At 37.2% G+C, this 17,390-nt stretch overlaps 3 protein-coding genes across 3 annotated transcripts; all 3 read right to left on the minus strand.

The window, feature by feature from the left end:
* Positions 1–941: 941 nt before the first annotated feature.
* On the minus strand, positions 942–6,028 carry LOC116213268 (ACT domain-containing protein ACR2-like). The gene is made up of 8 exons (XM_031548140.1): positions 5,821–6,028; positions 4,352–4,420; positions 4,211–4,256; positions 3,605–3,719; positions 3,442–3,509; positions 2,344–3,030; positions 1,887–1,991; positions 942–1,297 (listed from the first exon to the last, which is right to left on the minus strand). The coding sequence occupies exons 2-8, from the start codon at positions 4,417–4,419 to the stop codon at positions 1,061–1,063; spliced, it is 1,326 nt and encodes a 441-aa protein (XP_031404000.1). The 5' UTR covers position 4,420; positions 5,821–6,028; the 3' UTR covers positions 942–1,060.
* A 1,786-nt stretch (positions 6,029–7,814) lies between these two features.
* On the minus strand, positions 7,815–12,418 carry LOC116215613 (chaperonin CPN60-2, mitochondrial-like). The gene is made up of 18 exons (XM_031551388.1): positions 12,260–12,418; positions 12,108–12,132; positions 11,859–11,990; positions 11,439–11,598; positions 10,954–11,129; positions 10,750–10,845; positions 10,549–10,653; positions 10,355–10,441; positions 10,185–10,274; positions 9,968–10,048; positions 9,799–9,867; positions 9,635–9,712; positions 9,458–9,553; positions 9,135–9,234; positions 8,944–9,047; positions 8,661–8,766; positions 8,228–8,306; positions 7,815–8,128 (listed from the first exon to the last, which is right to left on the minus strand). The coding sequence occupies exons 1-18, from the start codon at positions 12,295–12,297 to the stop codon at positions 8,020–8,022; spliced, it is 1,731 nt and encodes a 576-aa protein (XP_031407248.1). The 5' UTR covers positions 12,298–12,418; the 3' UTR covers positions 7,815–8,019.
* Positions 12,419–14,009: 1,591 nt separating this feature from the next.
* Positions 14,010–15,876, minus strand: LOC116215317 (two-component response regulator 24). The gene is made up of 3 exons (XM_031550975.1): positions 15,444–15,876; positions 14,429–14,699; positions 14,010–14,332 (listed from the first exon to the last, which is right to left on the minus strand). The coding sequence occupies exons 2-3, from the start codon at positions 14,636–14,638 to the stop codon at positions 14,162–14,164; spliced, it is 381 nt and encodes a 126-aa protein (XP_031406835.1). The 5' UTR covers positions 14,639–14,699; positions 15,444–15,876; the 3' UTR covers positions 14,010–14,161.
* Positions 15,877–17,390: the final 1,514 nt, after the last annotated feature.

The following is a 17,390-nucleotide window of genomic DNA, read 5'->3' on the forward strand; positions in this document are numbered from 1 at the left end:
TTTCTATGTAGTAATACACAATTTTTTTTTCCTTTTCTATGAACTTTTACGTAATAATTGTGTTATTTTGTTAATTTTTTATTTGAATTAGTTATTTTATGCATTTTTAAATTTGTTATCTTGTGGGGAAAAGGAAAAGAAAAAAGAAAAGAATGACGAGTCCCATGCATGTGTCCTCTCCTAGTCAAGGGGACAGGAGATGGAGATAGGAAATGGGGACAGAGGATTTGTGTACCGAACGAACCATGTGTGTCAATAATAAGCTTCAATTTCAGGATTTTTCGCTTCTCAATTGACTTACTCAGTCTAGTTTTAATAAGAAAATTTATGAAGAGAAATATAAGGAAATGATGAGTTTTTTTAGTTACAAAGTAGACTCATGTGCCTAGTATAATGAAATATAAATCCTCAGAATAGATAGGGATATGAATATTTTCATTGGATATTGACTTGAAACCTCTCAATTACTAGTGAGGACGTTAGCGACTGTGCTACACTCTTTTTTAAAAATTGAGGAGTCTTAGTAACAACCATTAGTTCTTGTTTGTAACAAGAACGTACCTGAGGTCTCAGTGTAACCCCTTCTTTAAGGTCAATATGTAATTTGAATAACACTCTCCATCTATGCGCATGGTTATCGATTATAGTATGTCTAAGCCATATATTTATCAAAAAAAAAAAATGTATGTCTAAGCCATAACGTAATATGTGGTTGCACTATATTATCCAAATTTTACAACACTTATTTCATGGTTAAATTATTGTTTTGGCTATTCAGATAATTGATATCATTAACGAAACTGTAATCATACTTAATCATTATATTGAAAAATGGAAAAGACTTCTTCGTGAATAAACATTAAATATCTTTTCTTAAAATAAAAAAAATTTTCTATTGATAAATAAATATTAATGTCTCCATAATAAAAAAACAAAAAAACTTCTCCACAAATAATAAATAAATAAAATATATTATTAGTTTTTCATGCACTCACGCAACGCGCGAGCCTGCATCGACTTTACTTAGAATCAGTTTCAGTATATATGCATATGATACAATTCACTGAAATGCGACCTTCATTGGGCCCATTTCTTTCTTCAATGACTCGACAAAGCCCACGTCCATGTCCCTCACTGGATTGCCTGAAATACCCCTGACGTAGAATGAATGCACAGACTCGTCTCCCTGGGTAGCCACGAGTGCTTGAACCACATCTAACCCATTCTCATGAAGAGCCCTCGTCATGTCACTTAGCAGACCTTCCCTATCCTTTGCACATAACTCCACTCTTACGCCCTGCAAACCAATTTCAGGGGACAAATTAAAAGGTCGATCCATACTAATCCCACATCGGACCGGAATAAAAGTATAGGGTCGTCTTGGTGAACTTATATAAGGTCTAATACACATCCATAGTAATTTCCAAAAGACGTCCTTTTGTAAAGGATAAGATCGTGAATAATAAAATAGAAAATTCGTCATTTTTTTAGCACATCTAATGAATGAGTAGATTTTTTTTTTTTAATCTCTAGGTACCTAATTGGCCCTTTGTATAAGAACTGCTGTTCCTACCAAATTCGAGTGTTCCCAAAATTTTCGGAGTGCGATGCCCGTAAATAATGTTAAAAGTAAGGCATTTTGACTATTAGAGACATTCGGGACATGCCGAGTCGGAGAAACAAATATTTTTTGTTTAGAAGATGGTGCTCATCGTTTCGTGGTTGAGGATATCGGCAGACATATATATATATATATATATATATATATATATTGAGAGCTGGAATTCCTTTCTTTAGTTTGTCATCAAACAACAGCACAGTTAAGCATAAATGTAATTTGTTTTACATTTTCGATGCAAAATGTATAAAAACTGAACCCATTTTACCTTGGAAACACGACGTCCGATAGCAGCTTCCATGCATTTCACTATCCGCTCCTTCTCGCTATCCGTATTTAAGGTAGAACCATTCACATGTCTTATAAAAAACTCCTGTAAATTTGAATGAAAAATGATTAATCCTCCCAGAAATATGTTCAAAATTTATCCTCTACTATTTACGTGCAGTATTTTTTTTTTATAACAAGTAATTCGGAAGATTTTTATGAAGGGAATTATCAGGACGATCTAGCAGAAATTCGTGATTCATATAACCCATTAATTTCGCTCTCGGTGTTTCTCTTATTCGAGAAAAGGTTATTATGTTTTTATTTTTTTATTTTTTCCTATGGGTTTGCAAATCTTGTCAACCTAATTTGCTAATTTATCTTATATTGGTTAACTCTTATGGGCTTAAAGTTATCCTACTTAATGCAACATTCATGACATCGAGTCACATACGCACCTGAAAGGCGTAGCCATCACAAGACCTTCCAGATGCATGATAAATCTCGTATTGCATGTCAGTTAGTGTACACACGCAGTCGAACATGAGCCTTGGACTATCGTTGCACTTTATGCTTACTATCAGATATCCCTTCTCGTCACAATCCTCCACGGAGACGTGCTTTTTTTCTGAGATCAGATTAGGCGATGATAAAGAATACGACTCATCAAAGTCTCTAGCAGAAAGCATTAATTGATGTAGTCTTCGCTCTAAGTCAGTAACAGACCATTCTACTCGGCTTGGGTGCAGATCAGATTCAGGAGTATTTGCTTCCTGTGCAGTGACCATAGGGATCTCGCTAAAGCTGGATATTGTCCTTGCTTTGAGGATCGAAGTTAGGCGATCATTGATGGCCGCAAGCCTGCTGGGGTCATTGATTTGATCATCAGTGTGCTGATCGGACACATGGGCAACACACGCTAGAAGTGAATTCTGAGTCCAGGCATGAGCATCGATGATCCTGCAACGGAGACCAGATAATGCAGCTGAAATCTCTGATAAGAGTCCAGGCCTGTCAGCTCCAGTCATTTCGATCATTGTGTGATCACAATTTGGTTTTTCGGATCTCGGAAATTCGATGGTGTGGGATCGAGTCTTGGTCCAATCGGGTAGGTTTAATCCATCCAAGCTGGTACTGCCAATAGCCTGCATTCATTAAGGTTAAGTGCATGCGGATGATCATCAAGATCTAAGACCAACATGAAAATGCTAAATGTTATAATTAATGGGCATCTAAACTAGAGTAATTTAACAAGAATTGTAAAAGTGTGATTTCTCGTAGGGATAATATATGTTAATCTAGCATAATTCTAAAAGTGTGATTTCCGGACGCAATGGTAGGGTTGAATGAACTTAAATCTAGCATAATTCGTTCACCAGATATATATATATATATATATAGTAGTTCAGAATCCGCACTAAGGCCTATAATGCATTCCTCTAAGAGATCTCAAGGAGAATAACAAATTCTATTAACATGTGAGCCAACATCTTGTTCATCATATGTCATAAATTAAAACATGATTGACTGAGTTGTAATGTAAAAAGAGAAAGTACCTGTTGGATATATTCAATTACAGACTGGTCAGTGAGCTTATTTCCTTTCTCATCTTTAACATGGAACACTGCACACGATTCAACGATTAATTTTCAGTAATGAATCTTTAATTAGTCCAGAAAATGCGAGATCTGAAACAACGTATTTAATGTACGCACATACCATCCATAAACCATCTGCCGTCTGCGGAAATGTAGCTCTTGGAGATGGAGAGGTTGACATCGGTCAGTACTTGCACCACTTCTAGTAGGAGTCCTTGCTTGTTTATACCATCCACCTTTATGTTCATTCATCCCAAGTTAATTAACAACCCAAAAGAAAAAAAAAAATTCTCAATTCAATAATTTGATCAATTGCTAAAACATGAGGTATTAATTTCCACATACGACTAAAATTTACTTTGATCATACAGATGGAGTTTAGGGTTCAAAATGAGATCGTTCAGTCAGAAACTTTAACCCTTTGCTGGAGCAACAACTTATCATATAGTTTTGGAGTGCAGTAATATATTATGACTCTATTGAGTATTAACACTTATTCCAAAAAACAAAAAAAGAACACGTTACTGGTTATGACGGATCATAAAATACACCGATCTAATGCTGATGCTGACTGTCGAGCATATTTGGTACGTATTTGATCCTACATATATCATAACTCTCTCGAATTTAAATCACAATCACACTTGATAAGTTCACGTACATAACATTAACAGTTGATTAAATGTGAAAAATGAAAGGGGTAAAAAAGGGTATGTTGCGTATTTACCTTGATCACTGTGCAATCTCGCATGCTGTCATTGTCAATGCTGACTCTGAAAATTTGCATTTTAGTTAGGACTATTGTTGGAAGAAACTGACATGCATTAGATTAAAATAACCTGATTTGGCTGAAATAGAGAGAAATTACTTGGGGCCGTAAATCCTCTCTTGGAGCCTGTAGAACTCCGGATCAAAGTAGGGAGAAGAAACTCTCATCCTGCAGAAGAAACGGAATCAAAATCCAGATAATCACATGTATCTTTGGAGACATATATCATATACACAGTCAATTTAGTAATAAATAGATATTTTATTTCGTCGTTGCTATATGTAATACGTAAGCTGCATGAGCATCGATCCTTGATAAAGGCTTGGGAGTGATAGTGTGAAGATATGGTCAGTACCTATGCTTACGATTTACGATATGGGGATGATAAGCATATATATTAATATATATAGTGTGTGTGTATATATATATATATATATGCATGTTGAAGGTTTACATACCCGTGACGCACATATTTTAATGCTAATAAATTGACTTGACATTGCCTGGGAATTAAATTAATCAAAATATCATTGTGGTCATTGAAGCAGGATCTTAGATGATGAGTAGATATATATTTGAAGACTTTTTAGCACAAGAGTGTGATTGCTTGCAAATTCGGTTGGGCATTTTCCTCTTGTATCTGTTTTTACAGTGAATATATGAAGGATCTCGTGACCGTTTCAATCCAAAAAAAAAAAAAAGATTGCTTGCTTGGAGAATGGATGTCAGTTGTATGCTCAACATATGAAAAACATTCATAGAATCTGTCTATGCTGATCTCACGAGTATGTATATAATATATATATATTGTAATGTTTTTCTTAAAGAGTTGTCTATTTCTTCATTTTCAACACAAAATTACAACATCGCATCCTAAAATGATTCATATATCATATCAATTGTGAAGAAAACCTCACCATGGGCATTTGTTATTATCATTATTGTTATACTGTTTTTTTTTTCCTTGCAGTCGTGCAAATACTACATATAATTTCTCTTTATTAATGGTTCGCAAGGAAAAGGCCTTAGCGCGTACCCAGAAGACTAGGAAACCCGTTATAATAAAATAAATAATTAGAGAGGGGAAAAGAGGAAAGATAATTTATTTATCATCATCACCACAGCACATGTTATGCAGACGTCAAAGCAAGACAACGAAAATTCTGATCTTAAGCTAATCCGCGTCTGTACGGACCATATGAGCATCATTTTTTGAAACATATCGTGCCGATCATGACCTCGTTCAACCCAACATGCGTGTGTATATGCATTGGACAAATATATGATCACCCTCTTCCCCCCCCCCCCCCCCCTCCCCGATATGCACCATTTGGTATTCATACGTCTGATAGGTCTCAACTACTAATTAAGTCCACTAAAGGTTAAAACTCTCTCAATCGTTAATTTCTTCATTTACAATACTCAAACATGATATGTTGCTAAAGGGAGAATGAACAATGAACCAAGTGGACGAACTCACATTGGTTTTTGTGACCATCCAACCCATTTAATTACGTAAGAAAAACATGCAATGCCTTGCAATACTTAATATATGTACGTGCGCGTACCTGATATAACTCGAGAAGTGGAATGGCGAAAAGGTTTGATTTCTGGATATAAGAAAAGTAGGACCTGGACTATCCCAGCAGAGATATACACCTGATCAAAAGGAAGCCCTAATTGTTTGCGAAAGCTTTGTTTCTCTTTGATGCAAAGTGAGAAAAACTAGGGAGAGATAGATAGAGATGAGAGAGAGAGAGAGAGAGAGAGAGAGAGGAGATAAGATAGAGTATTTGGAGATTCGGAGAATGAAAGGGAAACCTTACTTAAATAGAGGCGTAAAGGTTTGAATAGAAATATAATGGGATTTGAAATTCAACTACAAGTAACTAACGTGACATGATTCAAGTGGTTCGACACTTGTTCCGCTTAATTAAAGTCTCGGGTTTCAGTCATTGTAAATGCAGAAAATTCACACTGGGAGAGTTTTATCTCGTAGTGGGATTAGTCGGAGCCTAATTAAGTTTATGGATATCGGGATTCACATCGAAAAAAAAATTTCAATTAGAAGTATCTCGTGGTCAGAATTAACTTGCTGCGGAATGAAATTTATCTTAATCATTATACTCAGGATACTAGTGGTTTCATGAAGAAAAATAAATTATGAGATGAGCTGCCTTTTCGGTGATAGCATGTTATCTGATGCTAGATAATTTTGTCCAAGCATCGATTTGGTCGTGATTTCAATATACTTTCAGTAAGTTTTAAAATGCGTTATATATCACAAATAAATCCTCCCATTAAGTTTAATTTTCCATTGGGGTATAAATTTTTTTTTTCTCAATTATTAGGGAGGCAAATAGAATTAATATAATAAAATAAAATTTTCAATAATTAATAAAACGTGTGAATAATTTCATCACGAGTATCCGATAACGAGGCACAATTTTAATGAAATGAATCATCAATTAAAGTCTTGCGGGCAAGAAGTCAAATAGGGCTATGTGGATGCCCGTACATGGGAAGGTCAAATGATATATATCGCCACGTTTCGGATTTGGATCTCCTTTTTTGCCTTGAAATTTCTTTCTCCTTTCTTAGAGAGTTCCCCTTCAATCAATCCTTAAATTGTACGTTCCCAGATTTCTGTCACAATACTTTTCTTCAGATTTACAAAATCTGTCGGAGGTAAGACGTAGGGGATCTTCCTGATTGACAGACTTCATCTTTTATAAACGTGGCATGAGTATACCTTATTGCTAGAATCTTGGACGTAGTCAAAGCTAGAACCAGTTGTGATGAAACTAATGGGAACCTCCACGAACCTATCACGAAACCCAACAATAATAAGAGAACGAAATTAAATTTGAAATTATCTAATAAAAATTTTAAGGATAGAAAATATTGACACGATAATTATAAAGAGTCACAAGCAAATATTATAAAATAAAAATATTGACCCGCTAGCTATAACGAGTTAGAAATCAATATTATAAATGTCGGGAAGCATAAGTCATTACACACGTACGTGTAATCGAACATATTAGCCCATGCAGTAAAACACAACTCATATACATAAATAATACAATAAGCCTATTACCATATTTGAGGAGGGACGATTACGTCAGCCCAGATTATCAAGGCTGTTCATTGCTGACAGCATCAATCGTCAATTAACATTAATTGGTTAAAATCATCTACGTCATCTCAGTCCAAACATTGATCCAACATTTGAGGTGGATGATAATTATGAATTCATTCACCTAGAAGAACCATAGGTCTCGCCAATGTTATTGGCCTGCTTTTATGCCCACAAACATAGTAATGGCCAATTCGATTTGGCCTTTGTCTCCACGTGCAGATTTTTAACCAATCCGATGATAAACCCCACAACTTCCCCTCCGACCCAGGCCATACACGCGGTTGAGTTATGCCCACGCAACCTATTCATCATCTCATATGAGAAGAAAATCAGATCTTCGATTAACGATTTCGAAGAGAAAATTCTGGGTTCAAATTAAATAAGTATAGGCGGCGGCACAGCCGCATTGCTTGCGGAAACTATACCGTAAAAGACACTAAATTGAAGGCATGGCATCCATAGGTGAAATGATAACAAGGTGGAGAACCCGTCCGTAAATAACCGCGTAAGAATTATCTTTGATATTTTCTGTGTAACGATTCCCGCCTTAGAACAAAATCGGTTGGCGAGTATATAATCGAATCAATTCAAACCAACATCCCCTAATCAGGAATGGCTCTGTGTCCTAATAACCACCCATTCCGCCCATTGCCGGTCCCATCCCCGGAGTTTCCTTCTTGTCTTCTGGAAGTTCGACCACGACAGCCTCGGTTGTTGTCAGCAATGATGAAACACTAGAGACCAAAAAAAGGAAGATGAATAGATCGTTTTTGAGAAAATGAAATAGTCCGTCATGTCAAGGTGCACGTAACTCGTTTGGTAAACTCAATTACCTTGCTGCATCTACCAATGCTGTCCTGATCACTTTCAACGGATCGATGATCCCTGCCTTCACCATTTGCACGTATTCACCTGGCATCACAAGATATACACCAGTCACGGGAAAATATAAACAATCTACGGCATGTTGATCTAGAGACTTGAAAAGCTTGTGGGGAGGATCAATGGATTATATCGATGGCGTGGCTAGAAGAAAGAGAAAAGGCTCGATATATGGAGATTCAATTGAATAAATGGGAGGCAAAGTGATGATCACGGAGATTCGGCTTCATACTTTATACCATGCAAAATTTTTGAAATCCCGATCTTTGAGTGAACTAAAAGCATGTTCTGTGAGGTGAGGCAATATATTTATTTTTTAACGGATCATTGGAATACACATTGCAAGAAAAAGAAGAAAACTTCTCGGGAGTGTCATATACGAACCTTTAGCTGCATCGTACCCAAGATCAGGGTCGTCCTGCTCCAATAACTTGCCCACAACAACTGACCCTTCAACTCCTGCATTTGAAGCTATTGTGTATGCCGGCATCTGTATAAAATTACAAGGAATGAGAATCTGAATGATACGAACAAATTTCAACGAACCCAACTTCTTGACATTTAAGGAGTTCGTCAAAAGTCCATGTCGTCATTCAAACCAAAAAGGGTCATCCCACTCGACAGAAAGAAAAAGGGTAATCCCATCAAGTAGATAATAGGCCCACACCTTGAGAGCATTCTGAATTATCTGAACACCAATCTTCTGATCGAAGTTTGCTGTTTGCAGTTTATGCAGTTCCTTTGAGGCATAAAGGAGAGCAACTCCGCCCCCTGCACAGCAAGGGAGATTATCACCCAAATGCCCTTTATCCAAAAGGCATGCTAAATTGAAGTTAGTTTCATGGAAAAGAATATTACCAGGCACGATTCCTTCCTCTACAGCGGCCTTTGTAGCATTTAATGCATCATTGACTCTATCCTTCTTCTCACCGACTTCTGCTTCACTAGCTCCTCCAATCTAGCAAACAAGAGGGGAAGATATTAGTACACTTGCATGGATCTTCTCTTTCACCAGTAAGAAATGGTATACCATGCACAGTATGGTATACCATTTCGAGAAAAGGTTCGCAGTTAATCTAGGTTCGTGGGCTTGTCCCTGATCCTCGTCAACAGAAAGAACTACATCTATGTACATATGTACGTTTTATACAAGTTGTATTGGTCCGACCCAAAAGAGTAACCTTTAGAACAGCAACGCCACCAGAAAGTTTCGCCAGTCGCCCTTGTAACTTTTCCTTGTCGTAGTCTGACGTGCTTAACTCCATTGCTGACCTCAGCTGATTTAGAAATTAAACATTGAATAAAGTTCTTTGTGAAGATCATGAGAACAATGGCTGAAGCTAAGGAGGAAAACTGACTTGGTCACATCTCTCTTCAATAGCTTTCTTGTCACCGGCTCCATCAAGAATAACTGTATTGTCCTTCGATATCGTAACCTATATTAGTTCAGATTAAGTTAGAAACCATAGCAAGATACATCTGAATAAATGGAATGGTTTCCTGAGATGGGTGAAAGCTCTACCTTCTTGCATGACCCAAGCATTTGCGGGCTTACTTTTTCAAGGTTTAGCCCAAGCTCCTCTGTTATTACCTAATAACGGGAAAAAATGGTGAAAAGATCATAATGCAGAGGATTTTGCTATATAGGCAACAATATATAGAGATCAAAATGGGTTATTCAATTATCTCACCTCACCACCTGTGAGGATTGCAAGATCCTTCATGTTTGCCTTTCGGTTCTCTCCAAAACCAGGCGCTTTGACAGCACAAAGCTACAGGTCCAGGCATCCAAAACAATAAGACAAGAACACGCAAGATGGACTATGGACCATTTCAAGTGGATTCAGAAAAATTAGGAGACAAGGTAACTATATGATTTTCAACAGTGTGAGATAATGACATAATTACCTTGATTCCAGCTCGGATTTTGTTTATGATCAGAGTAGCAAGGGCATCACTGTCCACATCTTCGGCCAAAATTAGTAACGGTCTTTGGCTCTGATAAAATGTTTGTCAAATCCTATGTGACAAAAAAAAAATTTATGACTTCCACTATCCCTCAGGACGAAAGAGCTTACCTGCAAGGCCAACTCCAGTACTTTGACTATGGCATCGAAATTTGAAATCTTCTTCTCATGAATTAGAACAAGCGGGTTTTCTAATTCCTGGAAGAAATGAAAGACCGACCAATTAAAAACCACCAAGAAGTGGGCGGTAATAGAGTTAGCACCTCAGGGCCCAATGCCAAACAATATAGCTCTTAGCCTCTTACACATTTTTGGTTCTTCTGATTGGTTATGAAGTATGGGGATATGTAGCCTCTGTCAAATTCCATTCCCTCCACGACCTCCAGTTCGTTATCAAGTGTTCTCCCGTCCTATGAAAATTCGGCAAGGCAAGAATAATCACATTTGGTGGTAAAGATATGAGGACAAAAAGAACATATTGTGACAGATTTCGTGTAGCAATTTACCGCAATAGTTATAACACCCTCTTTGCCCACTTTCTCCATTGCCTTCGCAATCAATTCTCCTATTTCCCTTTCTCCATTTGCAGATATTGTCCCCACCTAGTAACGGAAACAGGAAAAAGGAAAAAATAAAAAGCTTTTACAGTTCTCGTGCTGCCCTTTCAGTATCCAATTCGAAATGAAAGTGGAGCTGGCTATAAAATTAACCTGTGCTATTTCTTCTGAAGTGCTGATCATACGAGCTCTGCTCTTCAAATTTGTCACTACAGAATCAACAGCCATTGAGATGCCTCGCCGTAGGTCCATCGCGTTCATTCCAGCTGCCACTGACTTGCATCCTTCACTGAATATTGCACGTGTAAGAATGGTAGCACAGGTTGTTCCTGCATATTGTAACAAAAAGAATCTCATTACTGGTGGAATCAACCATTTCTTCAGCAAAATTATGTGCCCCCCCATGCTATAGCAATGATCTCCTCAGTAGATGAATCAGCATAGGAATAGAATGGACTATCATATGCTATAATGATGTGAAAGATAATCTTTCCTTTCAAGAGTACTTAACAGGCCATAAGTACTATATAGCCCAATAGGATCCTCTAGTGTTGGATATACAAACCCACTGGACCATCAACTTCGATGGCAGAAAAGATGGAAAAACAGGAACTGAAAGTGAGTTATTGTGCACTCACCATCTCCAGCAACATCATTTGTAGCGTTTGCTACTTGCTTTACTAGGCTAGCTCCGACATTCTTGGTCCTGTTTTTGAATTCGATGCTCTTTGCTACAGTAACTCCATCTTTTGTAACCTTAGGTGCACCAAAACTCTGTTCTAATACTACGGTACGGCCCTGAGCACCAAGCAAACATGAAGGTTATTGTTAAACAGGACGATTCTTCCATGGACGAATCAGAGAGCAACTACATCTACAAACCAGCATGAAAGAATATTATCCAAGTAAAGCATTATGCTCTTTCTCATCGAACATTTCACACTTTCAGCATTCAGATTCTGTGCCTCCAGTTCAATTACTCAACATTCATCGACATTCAAATCACGGAAACTAATCTAACGATGAAATAGAATTGCAAAACCGATATCCCGACTCACTTTTGGGCCCATAGTGACTTTAACAGCATCAGCAAGCTCTTCAACACCCTTAAGCATCAAAGCCCGGGCTTCAACCCCAAACTTCACCTCTTTCGCCGCATAGTTCCTGCTCCAATTCCACCTGCTCCCAATCTGAAACCCGACTACAGAAGTTAAAAAGAATCTAAATTTCCCATCGTTCTGTATTTATCCATTACTCAATTCATTCGATATTTGTATACAATTATTGACCAGAATAAGGAAGCCCACCTGATGGGAAGCGTTTCTAGCCAACCTAGCAGAAAAGGAATGGAAAAGGAGAAAAACAACAGATGAGAAACAATCGAAAGATGGCATTTTGTGAAAGAAAAACAGCGAAAGAAATGCCCCCAAAAAAAAAAAAGAAAATAAAGGAAGCATACTTGGCTTTGGAGGCAAGCCCAGAAGCAAAACGATGCATTGTCTCGTATTAGTTCTGTTGTGCGGAGCAAAGCTTGTACTTTGACTCCAGAGCTGAATTGCTTTTCGGTTGACGGCTCTCTGTTCAGCACACTTCCCCGTTCATGGAGGTTTTGGAGGGGTTGAAGACGAAAGGGGGTGAGGGGTGAAGCCGACAGTTCGGATCCGGATCTCTCAATCGGATCTTGCTAGGTTTGATTTGGGTCGAGCCCGTTAACTCTGGGCTTTAATTTGGATACATTATTGGGCTGGCCCATGAATTAAGAGCAATCCGTTGGAGTTCAGTCTTGAGGTTGTCATTGTTGTGCAATTCTAATCCTTTTTGTTGGAAAAGTAATTTTTGTTTCGTAAGATTTGCCCATTCTTGTTCCGACGGTAATTTACTAATTTGTATGGAAAATCTTACGCGAACCGTAAAATTGAATCGCAGTTGATTTTCAGTCAGATCATGGTAACATAAACACACAATCGACTTCATAATGGATTCTACTAACTCGATCGATTCCTGTATGATCTATCGATTAATTTTCAAATATGAATCTTCCATCTCAATTCCGATTTCTCTACTACATTGGATCGATATATATTGTGCTTCTTAACTTACACTACATAAACAATTATGATAAGAGTGTCATATCTTATTGGATAAAATTGTGTACCGGAACCATAATGATTAGTAATACAAGTAAATAGGCAATTAGGTCCATGAGAATTGTTTGCATTAGTTGGGTATTTTGCTCTCTTTTTTTTTCATTGCTTGAATATCTGACAGATAAAATTTGCATCATTTGGTTTTTTTTTCCATCAAGTAAGTATTTTATTGTCCTAATTGAGTCATTTTGTACATCAATTAGGTCATTGTACATCAAATAGTTAGGTCTTTCCATATATTAGTTAGGTCCATTGTACGTCAATTAAGTCCTTACGTCCCTTTTTAGGTTTTTCATGCTTTCTCGTCAGTTAAACCCATAATCTCATAAATTCACAGACTGACCCTGCTTTCCATCTCTCATCAGGAAAAAAAAAAAAAAAGATAAAGCCAGGAACGGAAGGCCTCCGATGACCTTGTCTTTGGTGGTGGCAGTGGTGGTGGCGGCAGCCGGACCGGGGGTCACCGACCTCCGAGACTAGGTCGCTGCAGGCAAGTAGGGTGTTTGACAACCTCGTCTAGGAGGTCAGATTCTTGAAGTCTCAAATAGGTCCCTATCTAACTTAATGGACTTTGGATGAAAGGACCTCGACATTTTTCAGTGATCCAACGTTTAGAGTGCTCCGGGACCTATCTGAAAAGTCCCGGACCTAACTTCATGCAGTCAATGGCCTAACCGATGTAGCCAGAGACCTGACCAATGTAATTAGGGACCTAACCGATGTAATCTGGGATTCAACTTACAAGATGCAAATTTCATCAGTCCGGTACTGATGATGTGGTAAAAAAAAAGGAAAAAAAAAAAAGAAGAAGAAGGAAGAACAACCCAACCGATACAAACTCCATCTCTATCGGGGACCTAATTGCCTAGTAATTCTAAAGAATATGGTTTTCTTTTTTCTTTTCTCTCATTTAGTTGAGAAGATCATTGATGATTGACACACACACACGATGCCATACTTCATGTCAGTTTGCTTCGATGTGATTATCTTTTAGCATAGCAGTAATTAAATTTAACGAGTAAATATGATCGATGCCTCTATTTCACCGAAAAAAAAATGATGCCTCTATTATAGATTTTTATTCGTTGAAATAGCTCGCATATATATGACAAATATATTTATACATCTCAGCCTACTTGTTCATTGTAAAACGACAGTTATATGGATGAAAATGTTACAACAACGAACATGAAAAATTATCTTTGATTCCATAGTTAATTTTTAATTTTGCTAACTAATGAGAGAAGTTTGGCAACGGTGAGGGGCTTCTCATGGTAATCATCAAGACCTGCTTCCATGAACTCTTCTTTCTCTGGGCCTATTGAATGTGATGAGATCCCAGCAATCATGCACTTAATCCCCATTGCTCTCAATTTCTTTGTTGCCTACAACAAAAATATTATTCATATATATTATTAATATTTTCCAATGTGCGTGTATATATATATTGTTTTTATTGATTCTTGCATTAGGGGATGTACCTCAATGCCATTCATAACGGGCATATCCCTGTCCATGAGAATAAGGTCGAATTTCTCTCCTGAGAGGTGGACTTCGATGGCCTCTTCCCCATTCTCGACTGCCCGGTTTTTAATCCCGAGGACGTCGAGGAGCTTCCCGTGAATCATACGGTTGAGCTTGTTATCGTCAACGACGAGTGCAGTTGGCTTGACCATAGCGTTGCCTCCCATGTACGCGTCTCCTATGTGTAGCTTCAAAATGCTGTAGGTTGCTAATTACCTGGAAAAATATCTGCCACCAGTATTGTTATAAACATTTTTTTTTCTTTTGTGGCGTAATAACTACTTTGTTGTATTTTTTCTGGGTAATATTTAAACTTGTTTTATTGATTGAAGATGACACACCAAATAATAATCCAATAAAAGGAGACACAAAAGAAAGCAAAGATAGGGTTAATTGGGTTAAAAAAAAAAACAATGTTTTGGGGTCCAATAAATCAAGGAAAAGGAATGCGCATGCTTACCACTCTTTGAAAATCAAGCCTTACTAGATTACCTTTGATAGTTATCATTATTTGGTGATGTGCTCTACGTCATGTCAGCCGCTACAAAACACGACTCGAAAGAAAGAGTCGGCTGGAGGTTGAATTTACGGAAAAAAGAGAATGAAATGCTATGCCTTTTCATTCACGAATTATAAGCGTACTTAATTTCACTTTGAAATTCAATTCGAGCGATTGGATAGACTCTCTTTGACAAGGCACCGCCAAAAGAAACGGTCAAATGAAGAAGTTGACCGTCGTCTCAGGAGTGAAAAAGTCGATATCGATCTCCGTCAAGACGAGAGATAGATCCCCTCTCGACATGGGAGATACACTTATAACGCACGACGAACCACAGCAATGTCTAAATCTAAAGATCTCTGAGTTCGTGTTAACTGCAAAGACTGCAACCAACTCGGATAGCTTAATGGGCATACAAGAAAGAACCGCAATACGTGAAAGGCGCAAACATCGAGGAAGCAAGCGATACTCACCGAAAAACAAAGTTGATGTCCTCAGTACGTACGTGCTATGAACCAGTGATAGACAGAAATGGAGAGATCAGTGATATGAGTTTTTGTTTTGGTGATGAATATGGGAGAGGGAAAGAGAGACAATGGGCAGAGTTCAAATAGAGACTATCTGAGTCTTCTAAAATGAGAGAGAATCTGTGGAGAGAAACATTAGATTTTTTGAGAAAATCAATTTGGATTTGTTGGTTTATTGTTTGGGTGAAATCCCAACACACTAAATAAAATCTCAAATGGATTCACCCAAAAAAAAAAAAAAAGGAAATCTCAGATGAGTTTTCTCATCTTTTCCCATTTTTGACCCAACAATCTTAATTAATGGATTATTAGCTTCTTCCTTGACATAATTTTCCCGCCAAAATTGGTAGGGAAATCCCATTCTGACCCCTTAATTATGTCCCCCACGATCACAAGACCCGCTCCTTGTATTTAATTTGGGTTGGGTCAATCTCCGTGGATGATCTTTCACCATGTTGGATTGTGTTGGCTAATTCTATGATCGTGCTTTCTTTTTTTTTTTTTTTTTGCGAAATATTCGAATTCTCTAATTTATAATATTTATCATGTAAAAATTCAGAACAAAAATTGGTGTCATGCATGTCTACGGTTAACATAATACAAGATGTAACACCACTTGAGTTAAGTTCCATCAAGCTGAGCTTGCAATTTTTCGTTTTAATCTTTTTTTTTGGCCTTTTAATTATTAATTTTTAAGTATGCTTTTGGCTGCTTCTTCTTCTTCTTCTTTGTAATTTTTTACTATGTATTAGTTCGTATCTATGAGTTTTTAGCATGTATTACAATTTATCGAGAGAGCTAGCATTCGAATTTAACTTTATAACAGAAAGGTTGACGGTAGGAGTAGGACTAAAGTGAACAGAACATACGAATTTAAGGACAAGACCGAGCGGAGAAAAAGGTTTAGGATGAAACTGAAAAAGTAAGAAACGGCTTAGGACGAAAGTGGAAAAGAATGAATGGTCCATATAGGATTAGATCCGATTGAGATAGCTAATATCTGTTAATTGTAATTGATTGATCTCATTGTGTGATTTTATAAATGAAAATGAAAATAATTACTTATTTTCTGTTTAATCATTTTCATTTATAATGGTAACGGACTACCAATTGGAATTTTCTTGAATTTTTTAGTATTCTCTGCTTTTAATATTTTCTTATATCTATTTGGATCGGAAATTTCTCAAAATTTTTAGGTCTTGAATTTTCTATACTTTACATCTCATGTTCCTTTGTCAACACCTAGGTTTCATATTTAATTCTAAGATGCTTCTTTGTCAAAACACATATTTTATACAATAAAATTAGTGGAAAAAGAAAATGATAACATAATATCTCGTGTAACATATGGGCTCCGAGCTTAACTATTTACTAGTTGGATGAACCGATGCAATGTTACATCAGTCGTGTCGTCACTTTCGGTATATAGGGATAACTGCACAAAAAGAATAAACCATTTAAGCATAAAATCCACTGTCTCAAATTTTGCTGAAATAGGACTCTCATAATTATTTTGCTTTAGTTAAACCTTATATCTAATGCAGATATTTGAAGGACTGAGATAGTTTGTTTGGAATTATATCAAGTATCAACCTCTGTCGAAGTTATCGTCAAGGTCAACTGTCTTCGAAGACCTTTTCTGCAGTTCCTGTGGTCCGTGATTAATTTTTATGGTCGTTTTTTTATCGCATAAAATACTATTGTGCAAAGATTCCAAACTATAGGTCAGTTTTTTCAATAAAAGAAATGTTAAGATAAATCTTTAACTGAGAGCGGATGTTGGGACTTTTTATGTAATAGATTGTTCCTAGCACATATGGCGGTTTTCGGTTTTCGCGGTGCTCCTGGTGCAGCGTACGGGCAATCGAACCCGGGATACCCTCTACTCCTGGG

This window comes from Punica granatum, chromosome 7 (assembly GCF_007655135.1).
Source record: "Punica granatum isolate Tunisia-2019 chromosome 7, ASM765513v2, whole genome shotgun sequence".
NCBI lineage: Eukaryota > Viridiplantae > Streptophyta > Magnoliopsida > Myrtales > Lythraceae > Punica > Punica granatum.